The sequence below is a fragment of the Cololabis saira genome, chromosome 14 (genome assembly GCF_033807715.1).
Source record: "Cololabis saira isolate AMF1-May2022 chromosome 14, fColSai1.1, whole genome shotgun sequence".
Lineage (NCBI taxonomy): Eukaryota > Metazoa > Chordata > Actinopteri > Beloniformes > Belonidae > Cololabis > Cololabis saira.
Genome location: NC_084600.1, coordinates 5,869,706 through 5,887,471, shown reverse-complemented (window position 1 = coordinate 5,887,471; position 17,766 = coordinate 5,869,706). Strand labels below are relative to the sequence as shown.

At 41.9% G+C, this 17,766-nt stretch overlaps 1 protein-coding gene across 1 annotated transcript in view; it reads left to right on the top strand.

The window, feature by feature from the left end:
- The window catches only part of lars1b (leucyl-tRNA synthetase 1b), a 49,394-nt gene that overhangs the window by 15,178 nt on the left and 16,450 nt on the right, over nt 1-17,766 (top strand). Inside the window, exons 9-26 of the mRNA XM_061739468.1 lie at nt 176-264; nt 454-679; nt 1,932-2,019; nt 3,306-3,382; nt 3,582-3,635; nt 3,742-3,882; nt 4,734-4,811; nt 4,952-5,037; nt 6,129-6,194; nt 6,409-6,491; nt 8,836-8,974; nt 10,423-10,635; nt 11,475-11,532; nt 12,680-12,743; nt 13,435-13,618; nt 14,855-14,945; nt 15,899-16,039; nt 17,571-17,711. Coding sequence (XP_061595452.1) covers nt 176-264; nt 454-679; nt 1,932-2,019; nt 3,306-3,382; nt 3,582-3,635; nt 3,742-3,882; nt 4,734-4,811; nt 4,952-5,037; nt 6,129-6,194; nt 6,409-6,491; nt 8,836-8,974; nt 10,423-10,635; nt 11,475-11,532; nt 12,680-12,743; nt 13,435-13,618; nt 14,855-14,945; nt 15,899-16,039; nt 17,571-17,711 — 2,019 coding nt within the window. The remainder of the gene's footprint in view (nt 1-175; nt 265-453; nt 680-1,931; nt 2,020-3,305; nt 3,383-3,581; nt 3,636-3,741; nt 3,883-4,733; nt 4,812-4,951; nt 5,038-6,128; nt 6,195-6,408; nt 6,492-8,835; nt 8,975-10,422; nt 10,636-11,474; nt 11,533-12,679; nt 12,744-13,434; nt 13,619-14,854; nt 14,946-15,898; nt 16,040-17,570; nt 17,712-17,766) is intronic.

Here is a 17,766-nt window from a genome sequence, read left to right as displayed (position 1 = left end):
TTACACATAGTTTAGAGATGCAAACTACATTGTGAAATATTAATCTTTATTATACCGCTGACTAACTCAGTGCCTCTGATCTGTCTGTTATCAGGAGGAAATCATGCATTGTTAAATAATTCTGATGAATGAGGGGCATTTAGTTGATTGTTTTCTACCACATTTGTACCTGCAGGGAGTTGGACCTCAGGAGTACACGCTCATCAAGATGAAGATAGTTGAACCTTACACGGCCAAATTCAAATCTAAAGTCTTTTATAGCAGGTACAAAGACACAAACTCTTCTTTTTTTGGGGGCGAGAAAATATTGTGAAAAAAATTGTTTTTATGTTCATTTTATGTCTCATCAAGTGTTTTCTATTTTGTTTGGAATCACCGCTTAATTTTTCCTGATAAGCTAACTCTGAACAGACAGAAAACGGGTTGTAATGATGCTCCCCGTCTTCCCTCCAGTGGCATGAAAGGCAAAAACATCTTCCTGGTAGCGGCCACTCTGAGACCAGAAACCATGTTTGGTCAGACCAACTGCTGGGTGAGACCCGACATGAAGTACATCGCCTTCGAAACGGCCAGCGGGGACGTGTTCGTCTCCACCAGCAGGTCTGCCAGGAACATGTCCTTCCAGGGTTTCACCAAGGAGAACGGTGTGGTGCCGGTGATCATGGAGATCCTGGGACAGGTGCGGCTGTCTGCTCGTCTTAGCCACTATTTTTTTTTTTTTTTAATTTAATTTGCACAACATGAATGTATACATAAACATGACATGATAATTCATTTCCAGAGGAAAGATAACAGGTAGTGGTTGTGCACGTGAGGACAGAAACCCTAGGGGGGCTTATGCAAGGACCTCGCCGTTTACAGGACATTACATGACTTGTTTATTATTAGAAAGTAAAACTAGACCAGAAACAAAAACAAAATAAACAGCAAAAGAAGACAAACAAGAAAAAAACAATCAACAAGCAGTAAATAAAAATAACTGCAGAATGTTAAAATACTAATACAATAAAAGTGAATACTAAAACAGAGAGAACGAGACACTACACAAACTGTCGCTACCGCAGCACCAGTACTGGAGTTGAGGGGGGATAAGGGGGGATGGCATCCCCCCCTGAAATAAAAACGGTCCAAATCATCCCCCCTGCCAAAACTGCCCCCCCCAACATTTAGAGTCATCACCAGAAAAATAACACCAGAAAAATAACTTATTTGACAATTTTCACTTTAAGTAAGTAGAAAAATCTGCCAGTGGGACAAGATTTATCTTCTTATTACAAGCAAAAAGATCTTGTTCCACTGGCAGATTTTTCTACTTATTTTAAGTGAAAATCTACTTGAAACAGGTGAAAATTGTTGTTTTTTCCAGTGATGAGTCTTGTTTTAAGTGTAATGAGATTTTTTTACTAAAATGAGACATTTTAACTAGAAATAAGACAAATATTCTTGTTAAGATTTTGAGTTTTTGCAGTGATCCATGTTACTTATCCTGTGAAGGACAGAGTCATATTGATAAGTTCAGAAAAGTGTTTTTTATTGTTGTGTTTTGATGTATTTGATGTAAGTCCAGTGGATATTTAAAGCTTACAGAAGGCTGCATTTAACTGCTGCTATGTCATTCCTGCAGTATTTCTGCAGCTGTTTTGGTCACTGCTATTATTTGTAATATATTATATTATTTGTAATCAGCACAAATTATCTGTCCCCATATGATAAAATCCACCATCCCCCCTGATTTTTTTTTTTAACAACTCGAGTACTGCTCAGCACTGACGTCTTTAACCCCCAATGCGCTGTCTTTGGTGCTTAAACTGCAGTCTAATGTTGAGAGTTAATTATTTAAACACCATTGTTTTCAAGGGTTTTCCAGATAAGATGAGTAAAGGAACATTTGTAAATGAAATCTGAGTTTTTAACATTTTTTGTCCATGTAGGATATTCTTGGCTGCGCTCTGAGCGCTCCTCTGACCTCCTACAAGATCATCTACGCTCTGCCCATGCTCACCATCAAGGAGGACAAAGGTACAACAAACATCAAGTTACATTATTGCTGTTTTTTAAATTACATTTTTTTTGGGTTGTTTGATGCTAAAACTTGACAAATTTAGATGCTACAGTTGCTCATCAGGTCCTTCGCCATTGTTGTGCACAACAAGAGGAATCTTTAATCGTAACTTTTATTTATGTTGCTGCCAGTCACGGAGCCTTGCTATTGTTTCTGTAGGAATTTTCCTTCTTTCTTTCTTTCTTTCTTTATTTATTTTATCCGATGAAAGCAGGGCCTTTTTTCCCCCTAAACGTGCCCCAAAAGTCACCAAATTTTGCACCAAGCCAGGCCTGGCGAAAAATGTGATATTTAATGGTTTGCATTAATGGGCGTGGCCTAATGGCTCAACAGCGCCCCCTAGAAAACTTTGTGCCTCAAGCCCCACAATACGGTTTGACGTACATGCACGAAAATCGGTACACACCTGTATCATGTCGCAACTTAAAGAAAAGTCTCTTGGCGCCATGGCCGAAACCCAACAGGAAGTCGGCCATTTTGAATTAATCGTGTAATTTTGGCGCAATTTATGCCATTCCTTCGCCAGTTAATACGGCCCGAACCGTAACGTGAACCCAAGTGTGTTATACATCAAAATGTGCGTCTCCATCCTGCGACGACGCGCATTACTTTTCTCAGTCAAAAACGTTACCGTGGCGACGATAGACGCCCACCCTTCATCTGATTGGTCCATATTTGATAGTTCCTACTTTCTGCTATAACATTTGAATGGTTTGACATAAAGACTCGTGGGTGGTGTCATCGGACTTGGTTTTGAGTCCTTGAACAAAATTGGTGCAAATTAGCCCCGCCCCTTCTTCTGATTGGTTGATATCTGATAGTTCCTATTTTCTGCCATAACTTTTGAATGGTTTGATATAGAGAGTCGTGGGTGGTGTTATCTGCTAAATGTCCAGGTCTGAAGAATCTACATCAAGTCATTCAAGCTTCCACTGCAGCCTGAACGTGCACAAGGGTGGAGGGCCCGTTCATCACTGCTTGCAGCTTTAATTTAGTTTTGTTTTTGCAGAGAATCGGTGCAGTCTTTTAATCTCTTAGAAAAATCCCTGCGATTCAGAATAGCAGAAAAAGTTCCACTTAGACTGACTTTGACAGTGACTTTTCACAGCGGGGCAGTTACACAGCAGCTAATGAGACGTGGAAACCCACAACGTTCACTACCAGCCTTTAATGTGTGTGACGTGACGCTAATTACAATAGTTTCCTGCTTTTATGAGACTTTGTGGCCGTCTGATTTCCCCAGGCACCGGCGTGGTGACCAGCGTGCCGTCTGACGCTCCCGATGACATTGCTGCTCTCAGGGACATCAAAAAGAAACAGGTGATGGAACAGTCTTAGAAGTAAATATTACTATGTCACCGTTCAACTAATCTTTGACTAAAACCAAGTCAACTGTACAGAAGTGCAGTCAAAGACAAAGCTTTTTATTGTTGTATTAAAATGATTTTCTTTTTTTGAATTTTCCAATTTATTCAATATCAGTATATTAATATAAATATTTGGTTCTATTTTCCCCAAGGCTTTACGGGAAAAGTATGGGATTGAGGAAAAGATGGTGTTGCCTTTTGAGCCGGTGAGTAAAACTTGCTAAAGTTCACTCGACCTTGACTGAACTCACCGGTTCACTTGCTCGGTGTATCATTTACGTCCTTTTCCCTCTGGATTTGTGCCCACGTCAGGTCCCAATCATAGAGATCCCGGGCTACGGGAACCTGTCTGCTGTTGTGGTTTGTGATGAGCTGAAGATCCAGAGCCAGAATGACAAAGAGAAGCTGGCCGAAGCCAAGGAGAAGGTTTACCTGAAGGGCTTTTACGAGGGGGTGAGTGTGGCTTTACACGGATGAGTAGGTGCAGCAGAACGGATGCTGCTGAAGGTCGGTAGCAGAGCTGGGTAGAGGAGCCAAAAATTGTACTCAAGTAAAAGTACTGTTACTTCAGAATAATATGACTCAAGTAGAAGTAAAAAGTAGTCATCCAAATAATTACTTGAGTAAAAGTAAAAAAGTACTTGGTGAAAAAACTACTCAAGTACTGAGTAACTGTGAGTAACGTCTGATTTATTTTTTTAACACAACCATTCAAACAGACAAAAGTACAAAATAATCATCTTCAGGGAAATTAAATCAATAAAATAATAAAATAAATTAAAATTAATAAAAAAAAAAAATAGCTTAAATTAAAATCATCTTAAAGTAAATTCAAGTACTTTAATAAATAATAAAATAAATAAAATAATAACAGAATTAAAAAATTAAATTAAGCACAAGTAGCACTACATTTCCAGCCTTTGTACTTTTCTTTTTTAACCAGAACTAGAACAAACATGAACTCATAGAAACTCTGTGTGTGTTTGAGTCTGTGTAAATGTGACAAAACATGCAAAAACAAACATTTTTCCCAAAGAATCACCCAGTGATGTCATGAGATTGACGCGTACATGGATAAAGGAGATAAAAGAAAAGTAACAGCTCAACGTAGCCTAATGTAGCGGAGTAAGAGGAACAGTTTCTTCTTCACAAATCTACTCAAGTAAAAGTACAAAGTATAGTGATTCAAAACTACTCCTAAAAGTACAACATTTCACAAAACTTACTCAAGTAAATGTAATGGAGTAAATGTAAGTTGGTACTACCACCTCTGGTCAGTAGTGAGCATGATCTTCCTGCCGCAGATCATGCTGGTCGACGGCTACAAGGGACAGAAGGTCCAGGACGTGAAGAAGCCCATCCAGAAGACGATGGTGGAGAGAGTAAGACGCTTCTGTTTATAGTTCCAAAAATGTCACACTCCAGATAAAGTTGGTGTAAAACACTTAACATTTAAATGTGTTTTTGAGAATTACAGGTTTGTGCTTGCTCTTATTGATGATTATGTTTTTATCCACCACAGGGGGAGGCCATGATCTACATGGAGCCAGAAAAACAGGTCATGTCCCGCTCAGCCGACGAGTGTGTCGTGGCTCTGTGTGACCAGTGGTAGGAGCCTCGCTCATCTGTATTCCACCAACAAAAAATGGAAAAACAATTAAAAAAAAGTCTACTGTTGCAACACCAGAGGTGTATAATAATCCAGGTCCATAAAGTAAAAATCCAGTCCAGCAGTTGTTCCAACCATCACTAAACCAGCTCCTCTGCAGGGAGATGGTTGTTAGTGAAAACACCTGTTCTAAATGTACTGGCTGATCCACAGGTTTACAGGACAGTCTTTTATTTTCTGTAATGCAAAAATGTCATACATTCTGGATTCATTACAAATCAACTGAAATATTGCAAGCCTTTTATTATTTTAATATTGCTGATCATAATAATAAATAATACATTTTATTTATAGGGCGCCTTTCATGGCACTCAAAGTCGCCGTACAACATCAAATAAAATCATTAAAATAATCATGGCTTACAGCTTAAGAAAACTCAAATATCCTATCCTAAAATTAGAATATTCTATTAATCTTAAACTGTAAACCATAATCAGCAATATTAAAATAATTAAGGCTTGCAATATTTCAGTTGATTTGTAATGAATCCAGAATGTATGACATTTTAGTTTTTTTAACTACATTAAAGAAAATAAAGAACTTTATCACAATATTCAAATTTTCTGAGACAGTCCTGTATGTTTTAATGAGCAAATATCAGCTTAATGTAAAGAACATTATTTGACTATTGGTGCTTTGAGACTGACCCCATTTCAAAATTGGTCTTAATTTAAGATTGATTCAAAACTATTTTTGATTTAGTAAAAAAAACAACATTAAAGCACATTCAAGAGGTGTATAATAAAGTAAACGATGCCATGTTTCTGGATCAGCCTGTACATTTAGAACAGGTGTTTTCACTAACAACCATCTACCTGCAGAGGAGCTGCTTTAGTGATGGTTGGAACAACTGCTGGACTGGATTTTCACTTTATGGCACCTGGATTATACAACACTCAGTAGTTAACATATAACGTAACATCGTTGAAGATATTCTGTTTATTAGGTTCCATTTGTTGCATTTGCAAAAATAAAGATGATGAAAAAGTTGTAAAGGGATGTTTGCACGTATTGTCCGTGTGTGTGGCAGGTATCTGGACTACGGGGATGCTGAGTGGAAGCAGCAGGCCAACGAAGCCCTCAAGTCCCTGGAGACGTAAGACACTGATCCACACACGTCCACCTCCCTGCAAATCCCACTCTGAGCAGCATCTGTGGCTGCGACGCTTCAGAACCATGTAACACATGAATGATGGATATAAAGTGTACAAACTATTATCAGCTCCATCGTCTCAGAAGCTAGGTGTCTTACTTCTCTTTTAATCATACCCACATCCAAAGAGTTAACGACTACTTGTTCTCTTTTGCAGATTTTGTGAGGAGACCAGAAGGAACTTTGAGGCGACGCTGGCCTGGCTTCAGGAGCACGCCTGCTCTCGCACCTACGGTCTCGGTAAATGCTTTCCTCTGTTTTCAGCTCTCGGGAGTGTATTTTACAGGATTACAAGTAATACTCATGTACAACTTTAATTTTATTAGACCAGCACTGTTGCCTCACAGCAAGGAGGTTCCCGGTTCCACTCCCAGGCCCGGCAGGGTCTTTCTGTGTGGAGTTTGCATGTTCTCCCCGTTAGTGATGGGAATTGATAAGATTTTTCCAATTTTCCAAGATTCTTTTTAACGATTCGATTCTCTTATCGATTCTCTTATCGATTCTCATTTGGAAAAAAGGAGAACAAACAGGTCGATTAGCATCAACTTTGAACAAAAAAATACCTGTGAGGTCTTAAGGCGCCCCCAGCCTTGGGCTCCTGGATGGTGCCAGGGAGTCCCCACAACATTATTTGTAATATAAAATATGTATTTAATATAAAATAATAATAATAAAATGAATATTATTCTGTAGAAATTAACTCAATACAACAAATTATTTTGTGGCAATTACACAAGAATGTCCAGTAACATGTTCAACACCACAAACTTAGTCACTGCTGGTGACATTCATCTATTCTGGCCTGATACTCTTCCCTGCCTTGATGAAAGGAGAAGCTAGCGGTAGATGCTCTTTAACTTCTCCATAGATGAGCTGATGCTGCAGCTGTCCGCCGGAGCGCGCCCGGCTCGTCCTCGTCGCTGAGCGGGTATAGAAAATGGATGGAAGGATGGATAGTTACCCCTGTTGACTCATTCAAAAGTAATATGATTGTATCATGAAGAGGTTTCCATCCCTGTGGCTGACATGAGGTCTGCGGGGCGAGTGTTACTGCAGGTTGCTGTTTCTGGTCTGTAGATGGAGACAGAGAGCTGATGAGCAAACCTTCCCATCATGCAAGAACAGATGCAGACCAGACCGTAGGCTGTACGTTACAACCCTGAACTGAGAGAAATGTGTAGAAATGTGTTCACAAATGATCAGAACATGAATCATCCCCAAATAAACTAAGAGGCAAACGGTCTGATACGCTGTTTAATGCACCTGTTGCCTAGAAAACCTTTCTCTTGTGCAGAACTCCTCAGTGTCGTCGTATCGGCCGCATGAACGGCGGCGAGCAGGACAAAGTACTGAGCAGTGTTTTTGTTTTATATCATGGACAGTTCATAAATTTCTTTGTGTCACAGGTGGGAACATAGTCCCTCGATCTTAATCAAATATCTGTGACGTGCTTCAGATGAAAATCCAACAGGATTCTAGTAGCAGCTGGTTGTTAGGGGACCTCTCACTTCAAGTGCTCCCCTCTCCTCCATTAGCGGCCCTGTTTTGAAATCAGGTGTGCAGCTTTGTGCCCCTGTACACAGACGCATTTGGACACAAATTGCACTAAATATCTTCTGAGGGAAGTGATACTGGCTAAGAGGACACAGGAGCAAGCCTGTAAGCCTCTGGTTTTTAAAGATGGACACGTGGACGCTGTGTGAGGTCTGAGCCGGTTAAACGCCGTCGCTCCTCAGGGCCGTGCTTCACCGACGTCTACAAATATGTTTTTGTAATCACGGCTGCTGGTGCAGCACTACTGATGCATATTATGAACAAATGGGAACTCAGCATGCCCGGCTGCTGACGGGAAGAAGAGAAAATACAAGAAGTCTTATTTCACTGTCACTTCGTAAACATTAAAGCACCAGTAGGGCGTCGTTGGCTCATTTCTTTCTCAAATTAGCACATGAACTGTTTTAGCTGTGATAATTATTCCCTGTTAACTGCAAAGCTCAGAAGCAAAGAGTTTTGACTGGCTGTTTGGGGAAGTACAGCAGATGAAGTATCGTTTAGGGTGGAGATGAGAGTGAGGAGGCTGCAGGAGTCTGAGCTGTTTGGGTCACACAAGCTCCAACTCGGACAAGACAGACAGACTTTCAGGCCTGGGGAGCTACGTTTGAGCTTTTCTCCCCTTTAACAATAAGTCATTTATTTGTGAGATCTGAATAATCTTATCTCCCAATGACAAAATAAGAAAAATTGCCCAAAGCACCGGGGCACATGCTGCATTATTCATGCATAATGCATCATCAATGCATTTTTGCATCATGTATTTCTTAATGGCAGATTCCATATTTAATGTTGTCTGATTGTCCTCTGGAAGTTTTTAATTACTGCTTACTCTTGTTTTTTAAACCTCACAATGACGAGCTCAAAGGATGTTAAACTAATCGAGCAGTTTGTCTCTTATAACTTCTTGTTTGCGCTAAATTTAACAAAAACAGTGTGTCAATACAGAGAAGATAACAATTGCTTATCTTAATTTCTTTTTTTTGTTGTCGTCTGTGTGTCTAAACGGGTGCTCGTCCTCTGGTTGCCATAGGAACGCGCCTGCCTTGGGACGAGCACTGGCTGATTGAGTCACTATCGGACTCCACCATCTACATGGCGTACTACACGGTGGCCCACCTGCTGCAGGGGGGGGTGCTGAACGGGCAGGGAGGCTCCCCGCTGGGCATCAGGTACCACACACACACACACACACACACACACACACACACACACACACACACACACAGACACAGGAGTTTTTATGTGGCCCCTGGTCATATTTCATACCTAGTTATTAATGTTTTTAATATACAGGACTGTCTCAGAAAATTAGAATATTGTGATAAAGTTCTTTATTTTCTGTAATGCAATTTAAAAAAAAAAAAAAAAAAAAAAAAAAAAAATTCATACATTCTGGATTCATTACAAATCAACTGAAAATTTGATCTGATTATGGCTTACAGTTTAAGATTAAGATTCCCAGAATATTCTAGTTTTTTGAGATAGGATATTTGAGTTTTCTTAAGCTGTAAACCATGATCAGCAATATTAAAATAATGCCCCCCTGCAGCAGAGGCCTATAGCAGCATATCTACCGCAAAGCTATATTTGAGACTAACTATTATAGTCTTGTTCTATAGCTGCAACTATGACTACTGACTCTAACACACTAGAGTTTACACTAACCAGGAACATAAGGCACTATCGGGTCTTGCAAATATTGCGGAGCTAAGCCATTTTGGGCTTTATACCCAAGTAATAACATTTTAAATTGAATTCTGAATTTTACAGGTAGCCAATGGAGCAACGCTAACATGGAGAGACGTGGTCTCTCCTGCTGATTCCTGTCAGCACTCGTGCTGCCGCATTCTGGATCAGCTGGAGCCTATTCAGCAAATTACTTGGACATCCTGCTAATAACACATTACAGTAATCCAGTCTTAGAAGATACAAACGCATGAACTAGTTTTTCTGCATCACTCTGCGAGAGGATTTTCCTAATTTTTGCAATATTACGGAGATGGAAAAACGCTATTTTACAAACCTGAAAGTAGGTCAATATCAACTTCATTAAGTTTGCACAATGCATGGTTTCAAAATGAACTTGCATTTAAAATAATATTTCTTTATCTGAATATTATATTTAACATTCCCAATGACTAAATCTGAGACAATTAATACATAATTCATATGTAAACTAGACATATATATTCTCCTGCTCATTCCTGTGCACAAATGTATTTATATATACATAAATCTTCGTCTTTGAGTGCAAAATAGATTTTGAAAACCCCCACATTTTCTGCCTGTGCGCATTGTGCGCGCACGCAGTGCGGCCCTCTCCATGCAGTCTTTTTGCAGATGTGGCCCCCGTCCTAATCTAGTTGCCGACCCCTGCTCTAGACTCTCTCATAACGTCCAGTTACTAAATATTACTAAATTGTAAAGAATTTTGATTGAATCTCATCCTGAGGACTAAAAAAAAAAAAAACGGCAGAAAAGTGAAGCAGTCACTGTGAAATCCAGTATCATACAAGGATGTTTGTCCGTGCTCCTTCGTCACCTCATCTGAACCCAGTCATCCTTCTGCCTGACCTCGATCGTCCTTCCATCCTCATCCTTTCCTCCTCTCCCTCAGGCCCGAGCAGATGACCAGAGAGGTGTGGGACTTTATCTTCTTTAAGACGTCTCCTTTCCCCAAGACGGACATCCCTAAGGAGCACCTGCAGAAGCTGAGGAGGGAGTTTGAGTACTGGTACCCCGTGGACGTCCGCGTGTCGGGCAAAGACCTGGTGCCCAATCACCTGTCCTACTTCCTGTACAACCACGTGGCCATGTGGCCCAAAGACAGGTGAGCCGTTCTGGGGTTCACACTTTCTGACCTGTATAGAAAGAATTTGTAAAGTATTCTGTCTTAGATTGTTTTTATTTATATTATTTTTTGATTATTTATTGGTTTAAAATGTTTGTTTATGTATGTTTAATTCACTAATTCACTTGATGTTTCCTGTATTTTCATTTATGTATTCATGTTAAAGATTAATAGTCCCTTTACAGGGTTCATACGTTTAGAAAAAACCTGGAAAAGTCATGGAATTTGAAAATGTCATTTTCAAGGCCTGGAAAAGTTTTGGAAACACAAGTTCACCCCAAAAGTTTTGGAAAAGTCATGGAATTTATTTTTCTCACTTAATGATAACATTTAGTAATAACAGCCTATAAGGTAGATTTAAAATTGATCAATAAATATTTCGTATAGAAAAGTCTTGCGCGTTCTCACGCGTGACGTGCCGAGCATCTTGTGCATCATGCAGATCGGTTATTATTACAGTTATTACAGTTATATTAGATTACTATACAACATATACTACAACATAGTGCTGGTTATTTTGTATAAAACCATAATTGTCATTAGATCTCCACTGTGGTGACTTTTTACATAGTTTTATTCCTATATTTCATTCATACATTGATGTTTTAGAGGTCATTTATAGCCATGGAAACTTGCTGCCAAGTCATGGGAAAGTCATGGAAATGTGTTGGTTAAAATGTGTATGAACCCTGCTTTCCTTTTTATCTTCTAGATCTCTTTGACACCTCACCGTACTCTGCAGCCCATCAGTAACAGAGAATGTGTCATGTGTAGCATATTGCCCTTGTGTGCTAATAGCAGTTTTGTGTTTCCTCCAGCGGGAAGTGGCCCCAAGCGGTGCGAGCCAACGGGCATCTGCTCCTCAACTCTGAGAAGGTATTTATTTACAATAAGTTGTACGTTTTATTTACAATATTTCTTAAAAAAAAAAAAGTGTAAAAAAAAAAAAATCGTCTTAACTATACATTTAAGATCAAATGGAAAAAAAAAACAATTTGAAAGAAATCATTTTTAGTCCAAGTTTATGCCAGAAACGGGCGTTCTCTGGATTTAAAAAAACAAAATAAAGGAAATATTCTCAACTGAATTATTTGTTGCTTTGAGCACGATTCATTTAAACGGTGTTTAAATCATGATCCCTCTGGCTACGTTCACACGGCAGGAAAGTGACCAAAATCAGTTTTTTATTGTCCCCACATTAGTCCTGGGTTGTGCTCACATGCGGTACTTGATCAAATACGTGACTTCAGTCTGAACTGTCACATCCGTCTTTGACGTGAGTTCTGTGATTAATGTCACTGTTCTGCACCGGCGGGATTGTTTTGGATGAAATCTTCCGTAAAGCCGGTCCAGTTCTGGTTCCTCACCTGCACACGTCTCTGGACGGATGTTAAAGCCATCGCTCCACGTATGCACCATGTTTAAAACTGCTCTCCTTTCCCTCAGGTTTCTTCTCATTATAATTAGTTTATAAATGTGTCCGTTTAGCACAATAGATTTAAAAAGAAATCATACAGGCTCCCTGCTGCCGTGCCTTTGCCTTGTTTACATCCGTGCACCTGAAGTGCTGCGTCTTACTGCACACGCAGGACACTTTTACGTCTGTCTGATATAAGATGCATTTAAAATACCAACGTACCACTGGAAAAAATCTGATCTTGGCAAAAAAAAAAAGTGAATTGAGCTTGAAGCTCTGAAGTGTGAATGTAGCCACTTTAATGTTAATTCAACGGTTTAAATTTGAGTGTGTGTTCCTTTTCCTTCTTTTTTTGCTGAAAAAGATATAAAAGACTTCAATAAACTTTGTTTTTCTTTATTATTTAAAAAGATCCAACTCCTCTCACGTAGGTAAAAGCTGCTGTTTTAGGTCGTAAACAGTTTCTGTTAGGGGGTTGGGATTTGTACTAGTTTAATGTCATTTTATGCAGAAACAGCCTGGACGCAGTTGTATTGTATCATATTGAACTTGTGTGGGTGAGCAAACTACCATCATCTGATTTTTCTTTTGTTTTTTATTCTCCAGATGTCCAAATCCACAGGAAACTTCCTGACTCTCACCCAAGCCATCGACAAGTTTTCAGCAGACGGTAATCAGTTTATCTATTACGTATCTTCTAAGTCCTGTTGTACAAAACACATGCGGTCCAGACCTGCAACACTCCCTAACGTGTGAATTAAAAAAAAAAGCTCTTCATAAGATAATCTTGATAGTTTAGATATTTTATTGTTGCAAAGTTATCAAACTATTGATAATAAACGTAAGTAATACATATACAGGACTGTCTCAGAAAATTAGAATATTGTGATAAAGTCTTTTATTTTCTGTAATGCAAAAATGTCATACATTCTGGATTCATTACAAATCAACTGAAATATTGCAAGCCTTTTATTATTTTAATATTGCTGATCATGGCTTACAGTTTAAGAAAACTCAAATATCCTATCTCAAAAAATTAGAATATTCTGGGAATCTTGATCTTAAACTGTATTACAGAAAATAAAGGACTTTATCACAATATTCAAATTTTCTGAAACAGTCCTGTATATGTCTGATTTATTTCCTTTATTTGATAATGCTGTTACTAGAAAGACTGTGTATATTCAGTCCGGGGACGACTTTACTATGTCTGTGGGTCACATGACTAAAGAAGCTGATGATATTTAGATGGAGGAGATGGAGGAGACGATGGAGACACGTTATAGTGTGAGACTTTTCTTTCATGTAAGCGCATGTTTTGCAGCCGTTTCATGGGTTCTGTGCTTCACTTCCCGCTGCAGGGATGCGTCTGGCCCTAGCCGACGCGGGGGACACGGTGGAGGACGCCAACTTCGTGGAGACGATGGCCGACGCCGGCATCCTGCGGCTCTACACGTGGGTGGAGTGGGTGAAGGAGATGATCGCCAACCAGAACAACCTGCGGACGGGACCGACCGACACCTTCAACGACCGGGTGTTCGCCAGGTAGACGCAGCAATCCATGAAGACCGAGCACGGTCTCGGTCTCATGGCTTGGAATATTTTAAATGTTTATTCACAACTGGTTTAACGCATTATTAGGGCCCGAGCACTTACAGTGCGAAGGCTCTATTGTATCTGTAGGAATTGTTTTTTTTTTCCTCGTTTTTATTTTTCCGACGAAATGAGGGCCTTTTTTCCCCCTAAACGTGCCCAAAAAGTCACCAAATTTTGCATGCAAGCCAGGCCTGGCGAAAAATGTGATATTTAATGGTTTGCATTAATGGGCGTGGCAAAATGGCTCAACAGCGCCCCCTAGAAAACTTTGTGCCTCAAGCCCCACAATACGGTTTGACGTACATGCACAAAAATCGGTACACACCTGTATCATGTTGCAACTTAAAGAAAAGTCTCTTGGCGCCATGGCTGAAACCCAACAGGAAGTCGGCCATTTTGAATTAATTGTGTAATTTTGGCAAAATTTATGCCATTTCTTCGTCCGCTTCTTCGCCCGAACCGTAACGTGCACCCAGGTGTGTTATACATCAAAATGTGCGTCTCCATCCTGCGAATATGCGCATTACTTTTCTCTTTCAAAAGCGTTACCGTGGCGACGCTAAACGCCAAAAAGCGCGCCCCCCCTTCTTCTGATTGGTCCATATGTGATAGTTCCTACTTTCTGCCATAACTTTTGAATGGTTTGACATAAAGACTCGTGGGTGGTGTCATCTGACTCGGTTTTGACTCCTTCACCTTAATTGGTGCAAATTAGCCCCGCCCCTTCTTCTGATTGGTCAATCAAACCATTCAAAAGTTATTGCAGAAAATAGGAACTATCACATTAGTTCCTGTTTTCTGCAATAACTTTTGAATGGTTTGATATATAGAGTCGTGGGTGGTGTCATCCGCTAAATGTCCAGGCCTGAAGAATCTACATGCAAGTCTATTAGATTAATTAGATTTGGTCTTCCCAGACGCCTTCATGTGACATTCCTTTAGCAGGTGTTTCATTTGAAGCACTAAAAGCGTTGAGAGTTGGTGTAAGGTTGGGAATCTTGCCTTTAAACACTTGAACGTGGAGACCAAACATCAACGTCTCTGTTGAGGGATTACCACTTTATCTGCTCGGCTTCAGGTTCCCCACCACTGATCTCTCCACTCTGTAGAGCGGTCGTAGAGCTGATGCCGTCAGTGGACGGTAAACTAACTTTGGAGACTGACAGGTTTTTGTTTCCTGCCCAGTGAAATGAATGCCGGCATCATAAAGACGGAGCAGCACTACGAGAGGATGATGTACAAAGAGGCTCTGAAGAGCGGCTTCTTCGAGTTCCAGGTACTACTGGGTTCTCTTTCCAACGATATTAGGGAGATCAGGGACAGAAATGCTCTTCAAACATATTTCATATATTCTATTATTTGGAAACACTGTAAATACTTATGAAGGTTAATACATATACATATAACTTAAAATATTGTCCTAAAGGTGCATGGACACCCCAATTAAAGGACTGAGGAAAAGATTATTACAATTGATAATAAAAAAAAAAGCAAAAAGAGCTAGCAGAGCTAGCAGTTCCAGTTGAAGCTGCTCTGCTCAGACCAGTTTTACTAAAAGTTCTCAAAGTGGATGTAGGACTGATGAATAGTTACTGGAAGCATGTAGTTGTCACTGTGGGTAGATATAATGTAAGTTAAAGCTCACCTACGTTTACTTCTCCGATATAACTCTCCTTCTACAGCAAGCGCTTGCGCAGCTTCTGCATCGTGCACCTCACCAGAGTTATTATCATTCACGAAAACGAACAAAATAATGAAAACTAAAATTGAAAAAACTATTTTGTTAACTGAATTAAATAAAAACGAAAATTAAAAGACAAAAACGTTAACTAACTGAAACTATATTGCGTGTTTAGAAAACTAACTAAAACGAACTGAAATTATAGATATAATTTCCTCCGTTTTCCTCCCTGTCAATATAAGCCTCTTGGTATGATCTATTTATTCCACTCTGGCCGTTTATCTCCAACTGGCAGCTACGGCACCTGAACGCCTCACGGTCCGTGACGTCAAAACTAAAACTAATAAAAACTAAACTAAAACTAAGCATTTTTTTAAATATAAAAACTAATAAAAACTAGCAAACCCACACTAAAAACGAATTAAAACTAACTGAATTGAAGGAGAAAAAGTCAAAACGAAATAAAACTAAACTAAAATGAAAAATTCAAAACTATTATAACCCTGCACCTCAGCGGTGAATCTTAAACTGCACTTCTGTGTTCTCAGGCTGCCAAAGATAAGTATCGCGAGCTGGCCATCGAGGGGATGCACAGAGACCTGGTGTTCCAGTTCATCGAGAGGCAGACGCTGCTGCTGGCCCCCATCTGCCCACACCTCTGTGAATACACGTGGGGGCTGCTGGGGAAGGTAAGAATGGAAATGCACCCCCAAAAACAGGACTTGTGTTCATTCTCATCTCCGAGAAGAAGAATCAGAATCACCTGAGATGAAGAAGCTTAAAGCGGCCGGTCGGTGGCAGTGTTGCCAACTTAGCGACTTTGTCGCTAGATTTAGCGACTTTTCAGACCCCTATAGCGACTTTTTTTCAAGGCCCCCTGCAGAACCTGGTCCCCCTGCAGAACCTGGTCCCCCTGCAGGAACCCGATCCCCCTGCAGGAACCCGATCCCCCTGCAGGAGCCGGTCCCCCTGCAGGAGCCGGTCCCCCTGCAGGAGCCGGTCCCCCTGCAGGAGCCTGGTCCCCCCTGCAGGAGCCGGTCCCCCCTGCAGGAGCCGGTCCCCCTGCAGGAGCCGGTCCCCCTGCAGGAGCCTGGTCCCCCCTGCAGGAGCCTGGTCCCCCCTGCAGGAGCCGGTCCCCCCTGCAGGAACCTGGTCCCCCTGCAGGAACCTGGTCCCCCTGCAGGAACCTGGTCCCCCTGCAGGAACCTGGTCCCCCTGCAGGAACCTGGTCCCCCTGCAGGAACCTGGTCCCCCTGCAGGAGCCGGTCCCCCCTGCAGGAACCTGGTCCCCCTGCAGGAGCCGGTCCCCCCTGCAGGAGCCGGTCCCCCCTGCAGGAGCCGGTCCCCCCTGCAGGAGCCGGTCCCCCCTGCAGGAGCCGGTCCCCCCTGCAGGAGCCGGTCCCCCTGCAGGAGCCGGTCCCCCTGCAGGAGCCGGTCCCCCTGCAGGAACCTGGTCCCCCTGCAGGAACCTGGTCCCCCTGCAGAACCTGGTCCCCCTGCAGGAGCCGGTCCCCCTGCAGGAGCCCGTCCCCCCTGCAGGAACCTGGTCCCCCTGCAGGAACCTGGTCCCCCTGCAGGAGCCGGTCCCCCTGCAGACGCCGGTCCCCCCGCAGAAGCCGGTCCCCCCGCAGGAGCCGGTCCCCCCGCAGGAGCCGGTCCCCCCGCAGAAGCCGGTCCCCCCGCAGGAGCCGGTCCCCCTGCAGGAGCCGGTCCCCCTAAGCTGGTCCCCCTGCAGTCGCCGGTCCCCCTGCTCATTTACCTGTGTGAAATAGCTCCTAACACGTTCCTGCTGCACATATACACCGGTCCGCCGGGAACTCGTCTTCACGCCGAGCTCTTTTCTCTGCAGCATCAAACGAACGTGCACACTGTTGCTGCTCCCAGCAGCACCGAGCCAGGAATATTTTTAACACTCAAATTTATGAATACAAAGGAGCGCTGCTGTGCTGGAGATGGGGTTTTCAGTAGTTGCTTAGCAACAACAAAAGCCTCACAACTATCCTGTTATTTATCCCTCCCCACCCCCCAATCCAGTGCTTAGCACCACTAACTAAAGAGCTAAGTATGCAAAAGTGACACACGCCGCCTTGTTAATTCATAAAGATTCAGCAGGCCTTGAACTTAAGCAGTTATTTTTATTTTTTTTTAAACTATGGAAATTCTTAAAACGGCTCCCTCCTCTCCAACTCCCGGTCCCTGCTCTTCTTTTTCTTGTAACAGACGAGTTCTCTGCTGAAGGCGTCGTGGCCCGCGGCCGGGCCGCTGGACGAGGTTCTGATCCGCTCCTCTCAATACTTGATGGAGACGGCACACGACCTCCGTCTGAGGCTCAAGGCCTACATGCTCCCCCCCAAGAACAAGGTAAGCTGTCCACCTTCACCTATTTTTAATCAGATTTGTTACATAATTAACAGTT